We start from the raw sequence: 19,805 nt of genomic DNA on the forward strand, positions 1-19,805 counted from the left end.
AGGAGGGGGCCCGCGGAGGTGGCAGGGGCTGGGGTCCGCTCGGCACACTTCCCAGATGAGAGCTAACGGGCATTTAAGATCGACTTGTAGTCATACCAGTCTGAACCATATGGACGATATCATGTAAACGGCCAGACTGTAGTGTTCCTAAAGTCAGACCAATTTTTTTTTTAATATAAGAATTCATGAAAATGCGTTTTACTTAATGATAAGACTACTTAAAAAAGATAAATATACACTTTGGCAAACCAGCTGGTTTTTTACCATCTCAATCAATCAAAACTGCTCTGAATAAATGAAATGACCTATGCCCTGACTCCTTAATTCACTTCTGTGTTTGGAGAGGCAGGCCATGGCAGTCGTGTCTGTATGGATGAGTCAGTCCTTTAAAAGTGCTTCCTACGAGCAATCAGCTAATCAATCCCTTTCTTTTCAGTTCTGACAAAACCTGTGTCAACTGGAGAACTACATAAATGTCAAGTTACCTTGCTCCGTAAATTTGGGCTTAGAGCTGCCCTTGTTCCACCCATATAGCTTGTACATTTTTTTTTCTCTAACCAATGCCATTAGCTGCACATCCTTTTAATTACTCATCTCTGTGCCTTATTACTGATAGGTCATCAGCTCTTTTTCAGCACTTGTAATCTATATTTTTGCAACAAAATGCTATGCAAATCTGGTCAGTGTAATTATACTTCTCCTAGAATAAAATCCCTCCTGCCTTGCTGTTCTGCTGACCCAAGCCTTCTCTTGCATTTCCAGTTTATCCCAAAGGAACAAATAAATAATTAGAAATTAAAGGGCATTAACTAACTTGCACTGAACAGGTAAAGGAGAAGCACGTGGCTTTCACATATTAAACTTCCTCTCTTGTGGAGAACAGGTCAGCTGAGCTGCACCTGAGGGAAGAAGGACCAGTAGGCATTTCCACACCTAGCCCAGAGCCTGAAGGCAATGAAAAGCAGCAATCCCCCAGCCAAAAACCTGCATCTGCTGCCCTAGGACCACCAACGGCCGTGCCCAGGATCACCTTCCCTGCCCAGCTGCCGCCGAAGACACGGGGTTTGCCCAGCTCTTTAAGGTATAAACTGTATTTGCACCCCTGTTCACGTGGGCTATCTCCATTTAGGTCAGTAATACCAGCCTCAGCACCAAAGGGCAGAATTGCCTCCTTTCTGTCAGATGTAACTCTCCCCACCTCCACCGACCTCATCGTAACTGCTTGCAGACTTCTCACACCAACTGAAGATCAAATGGTTTTTTTCTCTAAAATGGATATGGTTAATGCTTCTTCATTCAATTCTGAGGAGCTTGGGGCTTAGAGGTTGGCTCCGTGTCCCCCATGACACATATATGTCCAAATAGCAAAGATTCTGTAAACCCATCAGAGAAAAGGGAAGGATGGAACCTATTTGGAGGTACAGCCGGGAAGCCAAGCGTTTGGGAAATCACAGCAATGCAAAGAAGAAGAAAAAATGATGTTCCAGCACGCCCTTTTCTAAGCAGAAAGTTTCAGATACACTAAGAGGACTGGTTTCTCAGCAAATTGAAGCCACTCGACAGATAATGATTTTGTTAGCAGCCGAACTCAACAATGAGTGTGTCATCACCAAGCACGGAAATGTATGAAGAAGATTAACAATTCGGAATAATTCTTCCATGAGACACAAAGGCCTGGTTTCCTGTCAGAAGGAATTGAGCTGAAGTAAGACAAAAACATCTCCCTGGTCTTTTTAGATCCATCTTATTGTATTGCCTTAATTGGTTGCAATAGTAGCCTCGACCGAACACAAGTTTTGCTGGCATGTTGTCCCTCCACTGCTGCTAGGAGTAACCTTTGGACCTCCCAAAACCAGAAGGTGACACTGGTGGGCACGGTGTCCCATCGTGCCTTATGGCAGGGCATACCGGAAGCCATAGGCATCGTGGACAACAACCCATGCAGAGCTCCATGTTGGGTCTCCCCTACATCATCCGGACTCGTGTGCAGATATTCCCACTTTGGCTGCTCGTTCGGTGCCGCAGATGTGCCGGCCAGGCTGGAGGTGATTCAAAGCCACCCTCCAAGTCCAGACTAGAGTCTAACATTGTAAACCCTGCAGAGAGGGAAGCAAATGAACTTAAGACTGTTCTTTTCAACTCAACAAGATCCTTCATGCACCTCTAAACTAAGCAGACTTGGGAGAAGTCCAGGGTGCCCAAATCTTGGGGGTGACGATGCCGGAAAAGAGCAGATCTCATTGGAAATGGTTCACTCAGACCTCTAGGTCGGATTACGTCCCTCGTCCTAACTTAGTGGTACATCTGTGGGCTGGCTTCCCTCCCCTTTTCTGAGTTGTATTCCTTCTGGAACTCCCTGTCCTGCTCAGACATCAGTTAAACATGTCCCTCTGGCCACCATGGCCAACCAGCGGGAGCCCTGTCATCTTCCAGGAGCTTATCCCAAACAAACACCATTTGCTTATCTGGAGATGCCCTTGTCCCTTCACCTACTGCCCATCGGAACGTTTCAGAAGAATTGATAGTACCCAGAAGCAGCATATACAATTTTCCAGGAAACTGGAGGATGCTACACCACTGCAGTCTGTCACGTCTACAATCAGCAGGCTTAGGTATTTTTAAAAAGCCCTTGCTACATAAGGCTGTACTGACTCTGAGTGAAACTCTAGTCACACTCTGAATTCACCTTTCTTTTTTAAGGCTTCTGAATATACTGTAACATCACAGGTCATGAACAACTCTGTAAAAGACTTTATAAACCTGCTAGCTCCCAGCAGGTACCTCAAATCAAGTCTCGCACAGCTCCTGGACGTACTGGCACAGTGTTAAAAACAATCCCAATACAATCATGACTTTTTATCTTCCGGCAACTCACAGTCTCTCTTTTCCCCCAAAGCAGAAGGAAATGGAAAGCAGTATGAACCTTTCCCACTAACCCAGTGCAAGGCCTTGCTTTTGGGTGTGAACAGAAATCTTCCTAATTTTAGGAGGCTTTGCAAAAAATTCCCTGAGATATCTTTTTGCTTGAGTGTCTGTGGGATTAGAGTCTTGTCCAAAGACCAGTGAAATTAGTGAGATTCCTTCTGTTTTTTCAGATAGACTTTGGATCCAGGCTCCAAAAATCCCTGCTCCATTTACATCCACGAGCCTGTTGTCACGGCCACATGCCATGCCTGCTACTTCCCCACCTCGTCCCCTCACCAATACCAGACCTGAATTCCCCTGCTGATCCACAGAAACCATCCAATATAAAAGATGGACTATCCATCATCACTCAATTATCTTTTTATAACTGTATGGGTTTCTGACTCTCTCTTCTAAAGCATCTGGTACTAACCTCTAGCAGAGACCCAATGTTGCCCAAAGGGATTTGACCCAAAAGGATTTGGAATTTGAATTGATCTGGCTTTCCAGCTCCTCTGTTTTGCTGCAGGATAGCCCTCATTCTACTGGCTTGTCTAGACTGTGAGGTCTTCTGATGAAGAGCGAGAGTCCCAGCAGGACCTCTGAACCTGGCTTTTGGTCAGAATCCAACAAACATTATAAAATGTGTGCCACTATGCAATGCTAATGCCTGAGAAGGGAGGTCCAGTCAACGCCTGGGATGCAGTTAACATCTGAAACAGAGGACGTTCAGATCCATTTTGAATTCCTATTTATAGGTCAAGTTTAAATCTGACATAAACATGTTGATTGGCTTTAACAAGTAATACACTGCCCCAGGCTAGAGCCATGGCCCCGTACAAGCTGTAAAGAACATATTTCAAAACAAATTCAAACCCTCATCATCTCTTAATTTGTTCTTGTTCAGCCAATTCTGCTAACTTGTTTTTAAAGGCCTTTCTTGGTTTAGTCAAGAGACTAAAAGACTTCTGGAGGGGAAGAGATCTGTGAAATCATTTGGAGGCTTTGTTGTACATTTTAAAGTCCCCTCCTTTCATCTGGAATCATACATTAAATCAATCTGTTGACTCTTGGCACATTCATCGTTTTCTTATACAGTAAATCAATGGTGCTACATTTCAATGTTTTTTACACGTTCTCAACAGCACTTTTTCTTTTCCTTCAGATGAGATTTTTATAATTTCCTTTAGCATCAGAATTTAGGTTCAATATTTAGCATCTTGTCTTTTTCCTTTTTTTTTTTTCCCTGACTTGAAGCAGAGTCCACCTTAGTTAATCGCAGCATTTATTCACTGCGTGGGTAATCTTGCGTGCTTGCTTTCTAATTACTGCCTGTACAAACTGAAGGCATCGCAGGTTCAGAAATTAACTCGGTCAGGTAATGTTTCCAAACCTTTCCCACCAGAGAATTTAAGGAATCAAAAAATAAAACCCAGCGAAATGCAGGAATTAGAAAAGCCTATGAATCCTACAGCACAGCTCCTCTGGACAGCAACGCAAGCAAGATCAAGACCGCACCGCCTCTACAATGCACCGGGCCATCTTCGTTGTTAAACTGCTGACAGTGCTGCTACAATTATGCACAGACGTCCTGTAAATATGAAAGAAAATAGCTAACTATGGGTATTTATGCATGCAATAAACAGGTAGGAAAGGCAAAGGAAACATGCAATTGCCTGTGCATGTGCTGCTTCTGAAAACTGGGTTTCAGTGCTCAGTGGAAAACCAATTCTCTCTAGGCTCCTATTTATGGCAGGAGGAAATTTTCAGTGAATTAAATCAAATTAAGAGCTATCCCTTTATGCTGAACAAAATGAATAGGAAATATATATATACACATTGATGCAGGGCACAGAATACATCCCCAGCTTGAAAGCTCTGGGTAACCCTGTCCTTTTCAAGACCAGCTCTAGGTGTCACTGTGGGAGCTGAATGTGATGCTCTTTCCCATCCCTGGATTTGTTCCATTTAAACTTTAACATCAAGAAAATGTCACCTTGGTGCTCCCTGCTCTTGGGAATTGCTTCTGTCACCGTTTTCATTTTAAAATAACACCGCACGTTACAGAGTCGTGTGAGCGGTTCTAATAGATGGCAGGGGATCAATCTGGTCACCGCTCTCCTCCATAAATAATGCAAGCCCAGCGGAGAAATTACAATGTGGCTAAAAGAAAGCTGTTTAGCTGCAGTTTGGATCTAATTACTGTAGGTATCAAGAACCTGCACAGCAAATCACCTAATTCTATTAGAGCCAAAGCAAATCTGAACACTAGGAAGAAACTGGATAAAGCAATATCCCATTTCATCTAATGTATGTAAGCCTGTATATTTAATTGTCTTGCTTGCAAAAAAGACTGGGCATTATGAAGATTTCCATTTATTTTATACTTCTAACCTGGCATCTTTGCAGCTGCCTTAAAAAAAAGAAATCAAAAAGCAAAGCAACAAAAATTCACCATAAAGAAAAAAATCCAGACAAATTAGAAGATCTGCAGGAATATGCAAAAGAATGTAACAGCCCTATAAATGTCCTTTGGTCAAATACATTACTCTTTATTAATCAGCTTACATGCTTTTGAATCTCTCCTGCTGCTCTGCAGCAAAGCTGAAAACTGGCAGGTATTATTTTAAAAAATGTATTTTTAAACACCCAAAGAATTTTCAACATGAAGTAAGAGATGCTGCACTGTGCAATTAAAAAAAAAAAAAAAAGTATATTAACAATATGCTCTTTCTTGCCTTGCAACCTGAGTGAAAGCTCCTGAGCCCCCCCAGAGGCAAACAATGGATGCCACCAGCAAAATTCAGATCCTGGCATCTCTACGTGTCCCCTTCCATTTCCGTACGCTTGCTTTTAGACTGGGATTTATGTGTAGGAATCATTCCCTGTCAGTTCCCACAGCAATTGATACCAAATGTACCTCACATTTTAGTGTACGGAAATCATACCGAACCATCGACAGAAACCATGGCGCTCTGTTTTTGTCAGAGGCGTAAGAGGCCCTACCGTGCTCTGAAGGGCCTTGTTCAAACATTAACAGAGAGATAATCCCACAGGAAATCGCTAATAACAATCATAAATCTTCCTCTGCGGTCCCGTGGCCCTTTCCCCGCCGTTGATCTGAAAGCTCTATCAAAATCACAATTAATGGAAACCTCGCAGCACATCTATATGACACGTCAGGTGAAATCATGGCCCCAGGGAAGTAAATGGCAAAACTTCCACTTACATCACCGGGGTCAGGATTTCACTCCTATTTTTTTACGATAACCATTTTGCTGCTAGGTTAACTGAAGCATAGAGAGGTTAAGCAACGTGCCCAGAAGCACAAGTGAAGATCAAGCCCAGCAGACCAAGTGAGGAGTGATTACGAAACCATTATTTCTCATCCTACCTCCCTTTTTCTCCCACCAGCTTCTACGTCCCTACATCAACCTCAACCATCCCACTGCTCCACAGAAGTGACAGACTTCATGGCTCCAACGCTGCCGAGTTTGCTGGAAACACTGCTCTCCTCCTGCACAGACACCACTGCTGAGCTCTGAAGCCTCGGAGAGGTAAACAGAGATCGATACGCTTAGCAGCCATGCAGCACAAAACACCGCTACGGCCGATGCATTTTGTGTAAACCTCAACAGATAAGCCAGGAGGTGGTTTGGTTGAGCATCACCTCTGCACAGAGCTGGGGACAGCCTGGTCACTGCTGCTCTCAGCCGGGGGGCAGGGAAGGGCACAGCCTCCATCTTTTCCTCCTTGATGGATGTGCTCAAAGAGCAACGTTAGCCCAAGTGTCATAAAGTGCTGGCTCAATCCCCGTTCACACGTGTCACTAATATTCCAGAAACTGGTTGGTATTGAGAGGGGAGGTCAGGAAAGGTGAGGGCTACGTCAAGGAGACAATCACCCGGGCCATGTTGGGACTCTGCCCTCGTTCCCCTCCAGCGCAGAGCAGAGGGGCACGGGCAGAGCCCGCCGCTACCTGCGGTGTCACCTCTCAGCTACAGAAGGGACCGTACATGGAGTTCAAGAACATCTGAGCTCCTTAATTGATCAGAGTTTTGGGGACAGAAAACCCATGACAGGTTAATAAACGAGCCTGTGTTTGTCCTCTGTCATGAGCTGGGTGTCCAATGGACCCCCGAATCCAACATGTGGGACGGCACCTGGGTACCACAAACCGCTTTATCCCAAACCCTGCCCCAGCAGAGCTCAGAGCTGAGCCCTGTGCCAAGTACAGCCACAGGGCAGCTCGACTCACAGAGGCGAAGCTCTCCTGTGGCACCCTGCATTTTACACCTACTCCATCCGGACCAGCCAAATCAGCCCACTCTTGATGACCCAGGATCTCCTTGTCCCTGCTCAGCAGCCGCTGTGATTCACACGATGGAAAATGTAAACCTTAGGGCTGCTCGTGCTATTCTTGCACAGGCCGTTTCCTGCTGAAGCCAGGGGAATTTTTGCCTAGCAGGGTTAAAGACCTGCTGACCTCATCCCGCGGTGCCAACACACCATCAGCACTTTTACAGAGCTCCGGCTATTTCATCCCTCCGAAACGGACTTAGCAACTTTGTGGTCAGCGCAAGTAACTTCATTTTCTGTGTGGCCGCCAGAAACCACTGGCTGTGCTGCAGCTCTCTACCTCTGGAAACCACGGGGCGTGCATTTGTTTAGTATCCAGGGCTTTCGTTTGGGGTTGTGGGGTTTTTTTCCCCCCCCACGCAGCTAGGCAGCTAAATTCAAGGGGACACACGTTGTCATTAAACAACCCCGGAGAAAAGCCCCGAACTGTGTCACCTTGTTTAACCAGAGCCAAAGGTTGACATGGGCACATCCCCGTTGTGGATTTACAAGCAGAACAAACAGAGCTGAACTCTGCTCAGCGGGAGGCTGGCTTGCCTGGAGCTCCCTGCATGACGCCCGGGGAAGCTGCAGCTCCGCAGAGCCCCGCGGCGCCGGATGCTCCCGCAGCCATCGCTGCAGGGCTGCAGGTCAGCCGCCTCTCTCGGGAAGATGAACGCTGCCAGACACAGCCTTTTAAATAACAATCAGCTAATAACAGAAATCTAGCTCGTGCAAGATGCTATCTGCTTTTCGCCATCCTTTTTTCTTTTTATTATCATATTTATTTTAAAGAACTGAGTAGGTCACTTTCAGCCTGATCGTGACTAAGAGATCTCTGGAATGAATGGGGTTTGCCTCGCTGGCAGACTTTTCAATTATTCAGGTAATACAGAGCTGGCAATATCTCTTTATGTTTAACAGGGAAAATGAGCGCAGAAGTCAGGAAGCAATGCTGTAGGCACGCCAGAGAGAAGCCATGCAAAATATTCATTAATATTCAAACAGCAACGAGATCCTGAACAATAAGCAAATAATCATAAAAAATTATATATATCCGAACATACCAACACTGGTTATCTTTTGGGAGACCAGGTCTTGTAGTAAAGCCTCAATTGCAGGATTATGTCGGGAATACAACTCGTACCGATTAATGCCAATGTGGAATTTTAACCAGTTTGGGTAGGAGTCTATGGAGGTTTCTCCAGTTGGCAAAAATTCTTCATTATCTTCATTTTGCCTACCACCAAAATAAAAAAAGAACAACACAACAAAAACCCAAAAATGAGGAGAAGAGAAATAATGTTACAGTTGGTAACAGGCATCAAGAAACAGGGCTTCAAAACGTGACACCTTGGAAAGGCAAAGCACTGCAGAGGTGGGAGAAGTCCCAGGTTTGTCCCCGCGCCGGCTGCGCGCCAGGAGCCTGCTTCCACCCAGGGCCAAGGGGAGATGGATTTTCACCTCCACTCTTCACGCCTGATTTAAAGCCCGTGGAAACCAGGAGCAAAACTGGGAGTGACATCACTGAGCGTTAGCAGAGGCCCTTATACAGCAGAAACAGAGAGCTGCAAGTTTTCTATCGCGCCTACGTTGTATTATGTTGCGCGCAACTTTTACAAGTTTGACCCAAGCCACGGCACCATCCTGAACCTTTATTGAACAGGGACCTGGGTCAGGAAACTGAGAGCGCAGCAGTAACTTGACCTGTCGTACCAAATGCTCCCACTCTCTCTTCTTCGCTTTTTTAAACACAGAGAATGAGCAGAAACTGGATCACTCTGAGCCGGTCGCTAAAGAATAGCTCTGGATGGTGTTGCCCCTTCCCTAGCAGTAGGATACTATTACAGAATTGTTAAAATGACTTTTAACTCCTAAATTTCATGTTAGTTCTGTGAACTTTGGCTGCAGCCACTAAGGAAGACATGTACAACAGGCAGCTGCATTGTGGATATCAATGATAATGTCATTCTTCACCTACTGGGTACACAATCACGTATCTTCGATCCAGAAGCCCTCTGTGCTTTTAGTCATCTCCAGATGTTTGTACACTCGTGACTTTTTTTTTTTTCCCCCTCTCAGAGAAACCAGAACTGTTCCAGGTTATTTCACTTCACAGTCAGTTTTGATTATTAGATGGAAGGGGCCTGGACAATTCGCATGCTCGTGGGGCGGAAATCAGAAATATTTATCCTCTCTTTCTGAAGGTTTAGATCATGCTGGCTGCTCTGCGGCTTGACAGAGCTTTTGCACGGTACAATGCAGCTGTTTAAACATTACAATGTCAGTGTGTTTGGAAGAGGGTGCTGTTGTATTAGACAAGCCTTTTGATTTTTCAGTCACTGAAATTTCTCAGCATTTCTTCCAAGCCAACAGGGCATACGATTCACAGAGGCAACTAACTGCTTCGAAGGCTGGAGAGCAGCAGAGGTGCTGGGACACTGGGAATTAATTGAGGATGAAAAATGTAGCACAGATCAGGTCCCGAAGCCAGAAATACCTGCTAGGATGAGTGCCTTCGTGGTACTAGGCCTTTTCAGAAAAGTTAATGTCTTGCTGCCTGGCCTCGCTGCTTAGCCCCTACGCCTCTGAGCGGGAGGCTGGGAGGGTGCTGGAGGGGCAGGCTCACCCTGCGCTCGCCCTCTCTCCTGCACTGGTTTTCTGGCAGCATCTGCCTCTGGCTCCAGCTGGAGACGGGACACGGGGGCACAGGGACACTTTGGGCTCAGTACTCCAGCCTTCTCCTGCTCCTGTGTTTAGGCGCTATTTCGTGGCGGTTTTTTTCTCTTTTTTTTTTTTTTTTGAAGGAACACAACCGGTCAAGCCTGTGTCCGATTTCTCTTTTTCCTGGTGACACCGAACCGCTCTGTTTAACCCTCTGCCTACTCCGAACCAGCCGCAACATCGATTCCCGTAAAAACCCACATTATGGAACGGAAGGCAGCGACCCAGCCGTGCCACGTTAACACACCAGCGCCCCGCCGGGCCTCCCCCCGGGGGCACCCCTGCCCGGGCCAAACCGCACGCTTGGTGCCGAGCCCCCCCACACCCCCCCGGCCCCGAGCCGGGCCAAACCGGGCCGGGTCCCCGTGTCGTCGTCCCCCCCCGCCCCGGTACTCACCACTCGGGCTGCTCGGCCGCCCGGGGGTTGAACCTGATGTCGCTGTTGACATTGAAGAGGAGGTCGCCGTCGGCGAGCGGGGGCAGGGCGGCGCCGTAGAGCGGGTGCTGGAAGAGGGCGGCCAGCGGGGCGGCGGCGGCGGGGGGCGGCGGGCGCGGTGCCCCGGGGGCGATCAGCCGCCTCGTCCGCGCCGCCGCCGCCGCCCCCCCGCCGCCCGCGCCTCCGCCGCCGCCGGCCGCCGCCGCGCGCTCCGCCGCTTCCCGCGACTGCGAGGAGAGGTTGGAGCCCGGCTCGGCGCTGAAGTCCTGCAGGATCCGCAGCGTGTGCTTGCTGGGCCAGCGCGGGGCGGCGCGGGGCGGCGCGGCGGCGGGCGGCGGGCAGGAGCAGCCGGGGCGGCCCTCGGTCCCCCGCCGCTCCAGCCGCGGCAGCAGGTCGATCATGATGTGCATGGTGCAGGCGACGAGGAACACCATGAGGATCAACACCCGGAACTTGCGGACCAGGAGCATTTTCATGGCCGGGGCGGCTAATAAATTACCGGGGGAGGGGGAGGGAGGGGAGGCGGCGGGGTCGGTCGGGAGCGCTTTCGCGGAAAAAGCCCGGGCGGGCGTGGGTCTTCCAGCCCCCCGCCGGGGCTTTGGCTTTCTCCTTTCGGATCGGGAAGCGAGCGATCAAGTCAATAAAGTTATCTCCATAGGCGCAGAGAAATAAACAGGCTAAAAACAATAGGTCCTCATTTCTCAGTATCATCAAGAACTTAGGAGGAGGAGGGGAAAAATAAAAAATAAAAGGAAAAAAAAATTTTAAAAAAGGAGGACCGGATCGAGCCTTTAAAATCAATAGGAAAACAATGCTAGCGGCATTGCAATATATAAAGCCATCTGTTCACGATTTCTCTCTCTTTTTATTACAGGGATCACAACAAATAGGGAAAGCTGGTTCTTGAAGAGAAACCGGCATCTGACAGTAGCTGTGATTAAATAAAATTAAAAAAAAAAAAAACGAACCAAAAACAAAAACGAGGAGGAGGGGAAGGAAGAATAATATTAAGAAAACCTGTACGGAAAGGCGACAGAAGAAAAAAAATCATCCATAATATTTGGCTGTGCTGGAAACGCTGACTCCCTTCCTTTGAATTTGACCAGTGATGCAGCAGAAGCGCTCTCCCGCTCGCTCTCGCTCCCTCTCTTCTCTCAGACTGTTTAAGAACATTGGCTGGAAAATAATTTTCTTAGAGCGGTTCCAGTTTCTTCATCCATCGCGTCCAGTGCTTGGGAGAGATTAATATGTTCAACTGAGATCAAGTCTGGGTGGCTGCTGTATCCGAGCTGGGCTTTTGCTTTGGCTTAGGTTGGTTTTTTTTGGCTGCAAAACTGTCTGATGGCACAACTGCAACATAAAGGTTAAATATGGCACAGAAAAAAAAGAGGGGGGAGGGAGGAGGATTAGAGGAAAGAAACTAATATAAATCAGTAGAGGTTCTTTTTAGCAAACAGGTCCCGTCTTTGATCTCTGCTGGGTCTTACAGATCTGCCTTTTAGAGAGAGAGAGAAAGGAAGAGAGAAGGGGGGAGAGAAGGGAAGAGGGGGGAGAGATCTTTGGCAGGTGCAGAGTGAAAACCTCTTTCAGCTACACTGAATTCTGGAGACTGGTTGGACTAGTAGCTCTGCAGCTCCAGCTTTCAGTGGGTGTGTTAAATATTATGAGCGAGCCATGATTCCTGCCTTCCTCACGTCATAGTTAGGAGATTGGCTAAATAAACGCTACAGTGATAGTAACAGGAAAACCTCAACCAAAAGCGTTTTTTTCTTTCCCCTCCTCTCCTCCCTCCTTCCCACCCCCCTTTTCATTCTACTGCAGCTCCAACTGGGGCAAGGAGAGGGCGTCTGTTCCACAAAGGTTTGCAAAATAAATAAAAAAAAAGAGAAAAAAAATAATAATAAAGTGGTAGTAGAGAGGGGAATCTGCAGTAATAGCGTTGCAAAGCGTGAGCGCCGTCTTTGTGCCCAGGCTGGGAGCAGCGATTCTGCTCTGTCATTGTCTGGGCTGGAGAGCGGCCGCCCGCTTCCCCTCACACCCAGCCCCTCGCCGGAGCAAGGTCAACATGGAAAGCTGTGTGCTCCGCTCCCTCCGGAGGAACGGCCTTTATTTTTAATCCGAGATCCTGTGGGCTGTGATAATCCGTGAGCGTGCTGCGGGGTAATCTGCCCTCCCTTCTGCTGCCGTTAGCTGCACAGGCGGCTCCGTGGCTGGGTGGCCTAATGGCTAACGGAGCCGGTGGTCCCAGGGCCAGGGCAGCCTCCGGAGCCCAGCGAGTGCCGTTGATGGTTGCCTAAGGTCGAGGGCAGAATGGAGGAAGGGACGAGCCATTCAGGTGAATGCTCTGGGCTGCTGACTTTGTGTTTGGGAGGGGGGGCCCTGTATTTTCTGGTCCTTAGCAGGGCTCAAATGCTTATCAAGTGGGACGGCAGGAGGAACGAGAAAGGTGACGTGCTTCTGCCTACCCACCACCACCTTTCCGCCGAATCATCTCAATGCCGATAGTGCTGGCCCATATTTCTCTGGATTAAGCAATATTAAAGTATTGCTTTCCCCAAAAAAGTATTTGCCCCCCAGCCCCGGCTCAATCCAACACTGTTCCCTCACTGGGAGCTTCTGCAGGGCCTTGTGCCCCGCACTCCCCTGAAGCACGTCCATGTACTGTTACGGTGTCACCATGTTCTGCACAAGGAAAATCACTGCTTTTCCAACGGGAAAAAAAAGACTGAGGAAAAAAAGAGCTGACAGGGCCACGATCCTATGGACTGCTCTGTACCTCTATGGAGGAACAAGGCTTGCTGTCCTAGGGGGACCTCTTGGTACCAGGGTTCAGATGTACGGCTCACTGTAGATGCAGCACTTTGATTCTTGTGGAAGCCATTATGTCACCCTGGAGCTTTCAAGTACAGGTGTACTTAATCATAGCAAAGCAGTTTGCGATGGAGCCAGAAGCAAGGCTTTCCATCTTTTTCCACTTTTTCACCAAGCTCAGCTCAGTCAAAGGATGTCTGATTAGTTGGCTGTGAGGACAGGAACACTGGTTCCTCGCGTGCCACTGCCTCCCACCACCACTCACTAGCAGGTATGGTTCTGTATTTGGAAAATTAGTTCAGTTCATAAGTTAACTACCTCTCTATGCAGTGAACTAAAGTTCATCTTACTTTTAACCTAATTGAGCAAGTCGACATTTTAGGTCCGTCAGGAAGAGCCTGGCAGTTTTGGTTCAATTGGGGAGCCCACCACTGCTGGAAGGGGATATGATCTGTGGTGGGGGTGCAGCATGAATGGCATGTGGAAGACTACCTCTTTGGTTTTTTGGTTTTTTTTGTTTTTTTTTTTTTGCCTGCCTGCGGCTGCAGCCTTTCTCCTGCTGACCTTCTGGTGCTGTCTGGTAGGGAACTCAGCTGGGCTGGATTATCAATCAAGGCCAAGGAGACAAAAGGAGGCACGTGGAAGCCAGAGCCTGTGTCCCAGGGAGAGGCATGATGGAGGAGAGCAGCCAAAGCCAGTGCTCCAGGAAGGGTGAGTGCAGGATACACAGTTCCCTGTGTATCACTTGTATTCCTTTTGATATGGCTTTTTTTAAGGGTTCTGGGTGAGCTATGTGTAGTATTTTGTGTAAGGATAGATAATGTGATGTTATCTATTTTAGCATGGCACAGTAGGGTTTGTAGCTTACAGGTTGTAGCTACAAGGATTTTTTTTCTTAGTGTTTGACCTACTAAAGCTGAAGGCTATGGTGTCAGATGGGAGGTGAGCCTTAACAGGTATGATGAAGAGAAAGTTGAAAATTACTTAAATGTGTTCTTTAAGTTAGTTGTTTGAAGTCTTTTGTTCTCATCAGTATGACCTTTGGCTATTTGGTTAAGTATCTAAATCATGTCTGCCTGTGAACCGAATCTCCCTAACTCTCTTCCATGAGCTTTCTGTTCCTTGAGCCTTTCAAACATTTGAGTTTCACCTGAAAACTGGTGGATGTACCCTGTTCTTTTCTGTAACTGACCTTTGTGGACAAGTTTTGCCAAGACTAAAGTTCCCTAGAGATGTTAAAGGAAAGCTGTCTTAACTGTCTGCATTTCTTCTCTCATCTTCCTTCTTTCTTGTGGGATTCAGAAGAACTGAGTCTCACTTTTGAAAGATTATACTTGGTACTTTAGGGAGGCTTTCCTATAGTGTAAATAGCACCCATATGCTAGCAAAGTCAAGATACTGAAATGGCAAGTGATGCCAGCTGGAGAATCTCCTGTGATGATCTGCAGTGGAGTGAAGGCTCTATTGGCCTGCAGCTAGCTGCTTTGAGGTGCCCATCAAGGGCAAAGGACATCTCACCCCAGCTTGCTAAATAAGCAGTAACACCTGCTTTTAGCAAGCCTGACTTTTAAAAAAACCAAACATGGTGGTTTTTAATACTGTTCTCAAGTGCCCCTCACTCTGGTGATGTAGGATGAAGAGTGCTGCTAACCCGGATGTGGGCAGCGAAGGAGGGCAGCTCCTGCTGTGACCCTCCTGTGGGTCCTTTGGGCAGGTGCCATTCTTACATGGACAGGAGGATGTCTCTTAGCTCTGGTCCCAGCATCCTCGAAGCCTTGAGAATTATCTTACAAACTGGTTAACTTGGGCTGCCTTCAGCGTGAAGCTCTCTGTTCCTGTTGACAGTCTGCAGGTATATTTTTCCTTAAATTGCCTGATACCTTTCAGGCTTCAGCATTTCCCAGCAGGGATGACCAGATACTGTTACCTGAATCAGATTTTTCTTTTGTCTTCTTATTCAATGCAATAAAGCAAGCTTTAAAGGAAAATAACATCAGATAATTCTTTGTTTCTCAGCTTCAGTATCTTCAAACACCTTTGCCCATCGATATGGGCATCTGTGAAATAAGGCACACTGGCTAGTTGGCAAACACTAGCAGAGAGTGAGCTTGTGGCTTCGCTTTGGACTAAGGGGCAAAGTGTAATTCTCTTTCCTGAGTCTTTCTTCCTCCATCCTGGAGATTGCTAGTGATCAGCACTGGTAGAACATCACAGCCCCTCTGTGCCTGTAAGCTGTGCTGGTTGGTAAAGCAAGGGAATGAAGCCAAGACACATCCAGCTTTTGCCTCTCCTGTGTGGGCTCCATCTCTAGCACATCTCAATGTGAGGAAGATACCAGCCTCCCTGCTTTCCCATTGATCTTTCCCATGAATAGCTGCAAGAATACAACCGTGATCTTGTTTTGGAGCTGATACACCTTGGGTGTGAGTGAAGGAGCTCCTCCTACCTCTCTAATCATCTGTTTGGGAACACAGAGTGACAGTCTCAGGTTTGCATTCCTGTTGGTGGTCCCATGGGGCTGGCAGGGAGCCTGGTGGTTGGGCCAGGCTGGAGAACCTGAATATCTGCTGGGTTGGGAGGGCTGAGGTGGCTCGTGGTCGGGAAGCCACAGATGGTAGATGCACGAAGCCAGTGAGATAAGTCAGGAGCTGAGCTGCTGGTCGGGATAGCCTGGAAATTGGGCAGCAGGTACAAGATAAGGAGCAGGCAGGCTGAGGGACCAGGTCTAAGGGCTACTGAGACTGGTGCAACTTCCCAGGATGACCTCACTGCTGACTCTGGGCAAGTGTGAGCTAGATGTGGGAGAGCTTTCATGTTTGTGCTGGGGTCTGAGGTGTGTGGGACCCACCCTCAGTACAGCATGGTTTCCTTTTCCTGCTGCGAGGGAAGAAATAGGGATTTGTGTCCAGCCAGCTGGATTTCAGCTCTCCCTCCCTGTCCTGTGCCTTGCTGCCTCGGCCCCTTCGCTTTCAGTGCAAGTGCAGCAGCTGAATGCAAGTTACTTCACTGGTGTCAAACATTTGCATTCATGACTTGGAGTTGATGGGGAAAACAAAAATTTTGGTAACTGTTGTTCAACTCTTTCTTCACACAGGCTTTTAACCACAGAACTGGTGTGCATAGAGCCATAGAGGCTTTGTAACAATGCCTGATTTGGGTAGTTTCAGAAGTTAGTTGTTTATTAATTTACTTGCCAAGGTCTTGGGCTCAGTAAGAAAAAATGTAAATATTTCTCCTTATGTGAACTCCATCTTCATATGGAATTGCAGTACATGGCCAACAGCTTTTCATTTCTGCTGTGCTGTGTGTTGTACCAGCATTACCCCTATAATTGCTAGCATTATGTAAACAAGGAAATAATAAGTTCTTAATGGAATATTATGACATTAATAAGTTACTGCATACATCTCACTTCAATAATTTCAATGAAATCAAGACCCTTACATCAACTCTCTATTCTTTTTTGGCCACTGAATTAAAATCTTTCCTCTGTTTTTTTGGAAGTATTTGAATGTGATTGGAAATTTCACATTGAATTACTAAATCACAAGCCAAGATTGCTTTGGATCTAAAAGGCTTTTTAATTTGGTATTACACATTAACACTAAGCACATTTTTTGCATGTTCTACCTTTCGCTTTTCTTTAACAACACAATGAAGAATTCAGGAGTGGTTATTGTCGTAGATCCTGGCATTTCTTCATTGTTTTGTGCATGAATTAATAGCTTATCTGCTGGTGAAATCTGTGTAGATGTTTATTTTCCCCATTTTTGTCTGCTTGCCTCACTGCGCAGTAACAATGGTCAGTGTATGTGATAATGTATTCAGGTAAATAAATGAAGCATGGTTTTGGGTGAGTAAACATACCCAGCTATTATTTTCTGTTATAACGGTTTACAGCTTTCTGATGTAAAGCCTGAATGCAGCAGGGCAAACTGTAAGTCAGGCCTGATTGCACATTTTCAATCAATGTAATATTTTTATTGTTACTTCTAATGGAAAAAATGGATTTTGCCTTTCTGAAAACTTCTGTCTATGATGCTGGGAGTCCTGAGGGCATCATGTGCCTTGCCTGGCCCCTGCAGTGATGCTGCCTAGGGTGCTCTTTCTGCTCTCCTCCTCTTTCCTCCCTCTGAAGATTCATGTGCTGACCCAATTTATTGGTGCTTTGCCTTATAAACACAGATCACACTGGCAATCTAATGGGTACTGCATATTAACTTCCCACACCGTGGAAATCACCTTTATTGCTAAGGATTATGCTTGATACTGAACAGAAGGCAATTCCATAAGCTTGTCTCCATAGTCAACTTCTTGTTGGTGTATGAAAGATCAGTGCTACCTGTTTGAAGTGGTGTGTTAATATATTGATTAAAAAAAAATAAAGCAAGCCAATGTTGTCTCGGTTGCCTTCCAGCCCAGGATTTTGTTGGCTATGTGATATTTTGTGAACAACACCTGACCAAATGTCCTCCCCCTCAATTAACCAGGCAGTGTGGCCAGCCATTCCTTCCTGTAGTGGTTTTGCTAAGGTTAACTAGAGGGGCATTGAGCTGCAAGCTTGAGCTAGATGGTGATGAAAGGAGGGATGTGTGATTGGCTTCCCCTGTCACCAGCAGAACTGGCTGGTACTGTCAAATCCTCAGTGCTGGGCAGAGGGCAGCTCATCCTGGAAATGCATCACCAGCCTCAACTATTTCAGAGAGCCACAGCTCCCAGCTCCAGCCTTTGGGTGTTCCCATTCTTTAATTTGGTATTCTGGATGATCCAAAAACCCAGGGATTGCTTGATAAACCTGTTGAAAGTGAAGAACTCATTATTACATTAAGGCAATGAAACCCAAGGCCTGTTTATTACTCCTCAGCTGTTGGTGCTGCAGATCAAGGGTCAGCTCCTCAGCTGGTATCAGCTGGCCTTGGTTTCAATGAGATGCCATCTAATTACATCAGCTGAGGATCTGGTCCACAATGCTTAATTCTTCCATTGGCTGGAACAAAGAGCTGCCTGGCAATGCAGGAACAAAACCAGTTGTTGTTGTTGCTAGAGCAGTGTGACTGGCCTGTGGAGGGATTGCATTTGCTCTAGTCAGTCAAGTGGAGTAGTAATCTTGCATATAGCTGCATTACAGAGGGGCTGAAAAACTACCTTCTTAAGCGGTAGGATGTCATAACGAAAATTAATGTTAGGAGGTTGTGTTCTTATCTAAGAATGATTATTTAAACTAAGTCAAAACAAATTCTCTTGGTGTGCATGACATAAGAGCACACACTACTTGAGTTATTGTGATTTCATCTTCCTGTAATAACTGATTCCTTTAAAAAGAATTGTGATCAAATAACCTGTATTCCTTGTGGACTTTCTGAGTTCAGGTAATAGTGCATGAATCTCTTTAAAGTGTATAAAACATGGCTTGCTAAACTACACATAAAATCATTTTGCAGATTCATTGATGAAGCTACATGATTTATGGCTGGAGAAAATGTGTCCTGATGCTAAAACAAGATGTAGTTACACATACACGTATATGCTGCGGTGTGCAGAGCTGCACGGAGACCCATTTGAGTGCATACAAAGACATGAATGCATGCACACATGAACAAGTTTAATTGTATACTGAAGAAGTTCTTCTGGGAATTCTTTTTTTGTTGCTGTCTAATTTTGACTTGTATGGATGTTTTGACTTCTTGAGCTTTTTTCCTCTTGGCTGGCTGAATTTTCAATCAGATAATTTAAAAAAAAAAAGTCCTGAGGAAGTAAGAGCAAACCACAAAGACATTTTAAGCATGCCACAGCCTGAAATAGAAATTAAAATACTAATAAAAAACCCTCACGGGAGAGTCTTACAACTAGGCGGTGTAACCTAACAGGCTGCGAATTATTTTGCACCCAGGAGACGCCAGGACTTTGCCCAACTCGGATGCTCCCTGGCTATGTGATGCTGGAAAGCTGCTTCAGTTGTTTCCTCATCTGATAGGAAGGATACCCTAGAGCATTTTGAGATGTAGTAATGAAAGGCACTACAGGAGAGAGACAACAGTGATATTTTAGGTCTCGCTTCTTTGGCAAATAACTTATACTCCTGACTTTAACCTCACAAGAAACTCAAACTCTTACAAATATTCTATCTAGAAGGGTTTGAAACACTGGGACTTCAGGTGAGTCCTTGAGTCATGACACCCACTAAACGTAGTAGTGTCCTTGTATACGTAAGGACGGCGTGATGTGACTGGAAGCGCAAAGCACAGCGAGCCTTTCTAATGAGGGGCTCATGAGAACCTCCTCACATGTTCTCTGTTCCCCAGTCCCTCCTGGCTTCCTGCTCTCCCCTGTTTTTATTGCGTCCTCTCCTTAAAGTGTTTTCCTGAATGCTGTTCAGACACAATCACAGATCCACTGCTGGTGGCTTGACATTAAAGACACTGAAAGCTTTGGCCATGAAGGATTCCTGTGCAATAGCTGTCACTGGGGGAAAAAATTAAATCTTTTTTTTTCCCCAAGAGTTGATATTTTGTTGTCTAATCAAGCCTCGCCATAAAACTCACTGCAAGCTTAGAGAAAGGCAGGTGCTTACAGAGGGTGCTTGAGTTTCCAG

At 46.4% G+C, this 19,805-nt stretch overlaps 1 protein-coding gene across 1 annotated transcript in view; it reads right to left on the reverse strand.

Moving 5' to 3' along the window:
* FAM20C (FAM20C golgi associated secretory pathway kinase) overlaps nucleotides 1-12,041 on the reverse strand; it is a 59,715-nt gene extending 47,674 nt beyond the window's left edge. Inside the window, exons 1-2 of the mRNA XM_054843191.1 lie at nucleotides 10,364-12,041; nucleotides 8,310-8,482 (exon numbers count right to left, since the gene is read on the reverse strand). Coding sequence (XP_054699166.1) covers nucleotides 8,310-8,482; nucleotides 10,364-10,878 — 688 coding nt within the window. The 5' untranslated portion in view covers nucleotides 10,879-12,041. The remainder of the gene's footprint in view (nucleotides 1-8,309; nucleotides 8,483-10,363) is intronic.
* Between the last annotated feature and the right edge of the window lie 7,764 nt (nucleotides 12,042-19,805).

This window comes from Grus americana, chromosome 15 (assembly GCF_028858705.1).
Source record: "Grus americana isolate bGruAme1 chromosome 15, bGruAme1.mat, whole genome shotgun sequence".
In the NCBI taxonomy this organism is placed as follows: Eukaryota; Metazoa; Chordata; class Aves; order Gruiformes; family Gruidae; genus Grus; species Grus americana.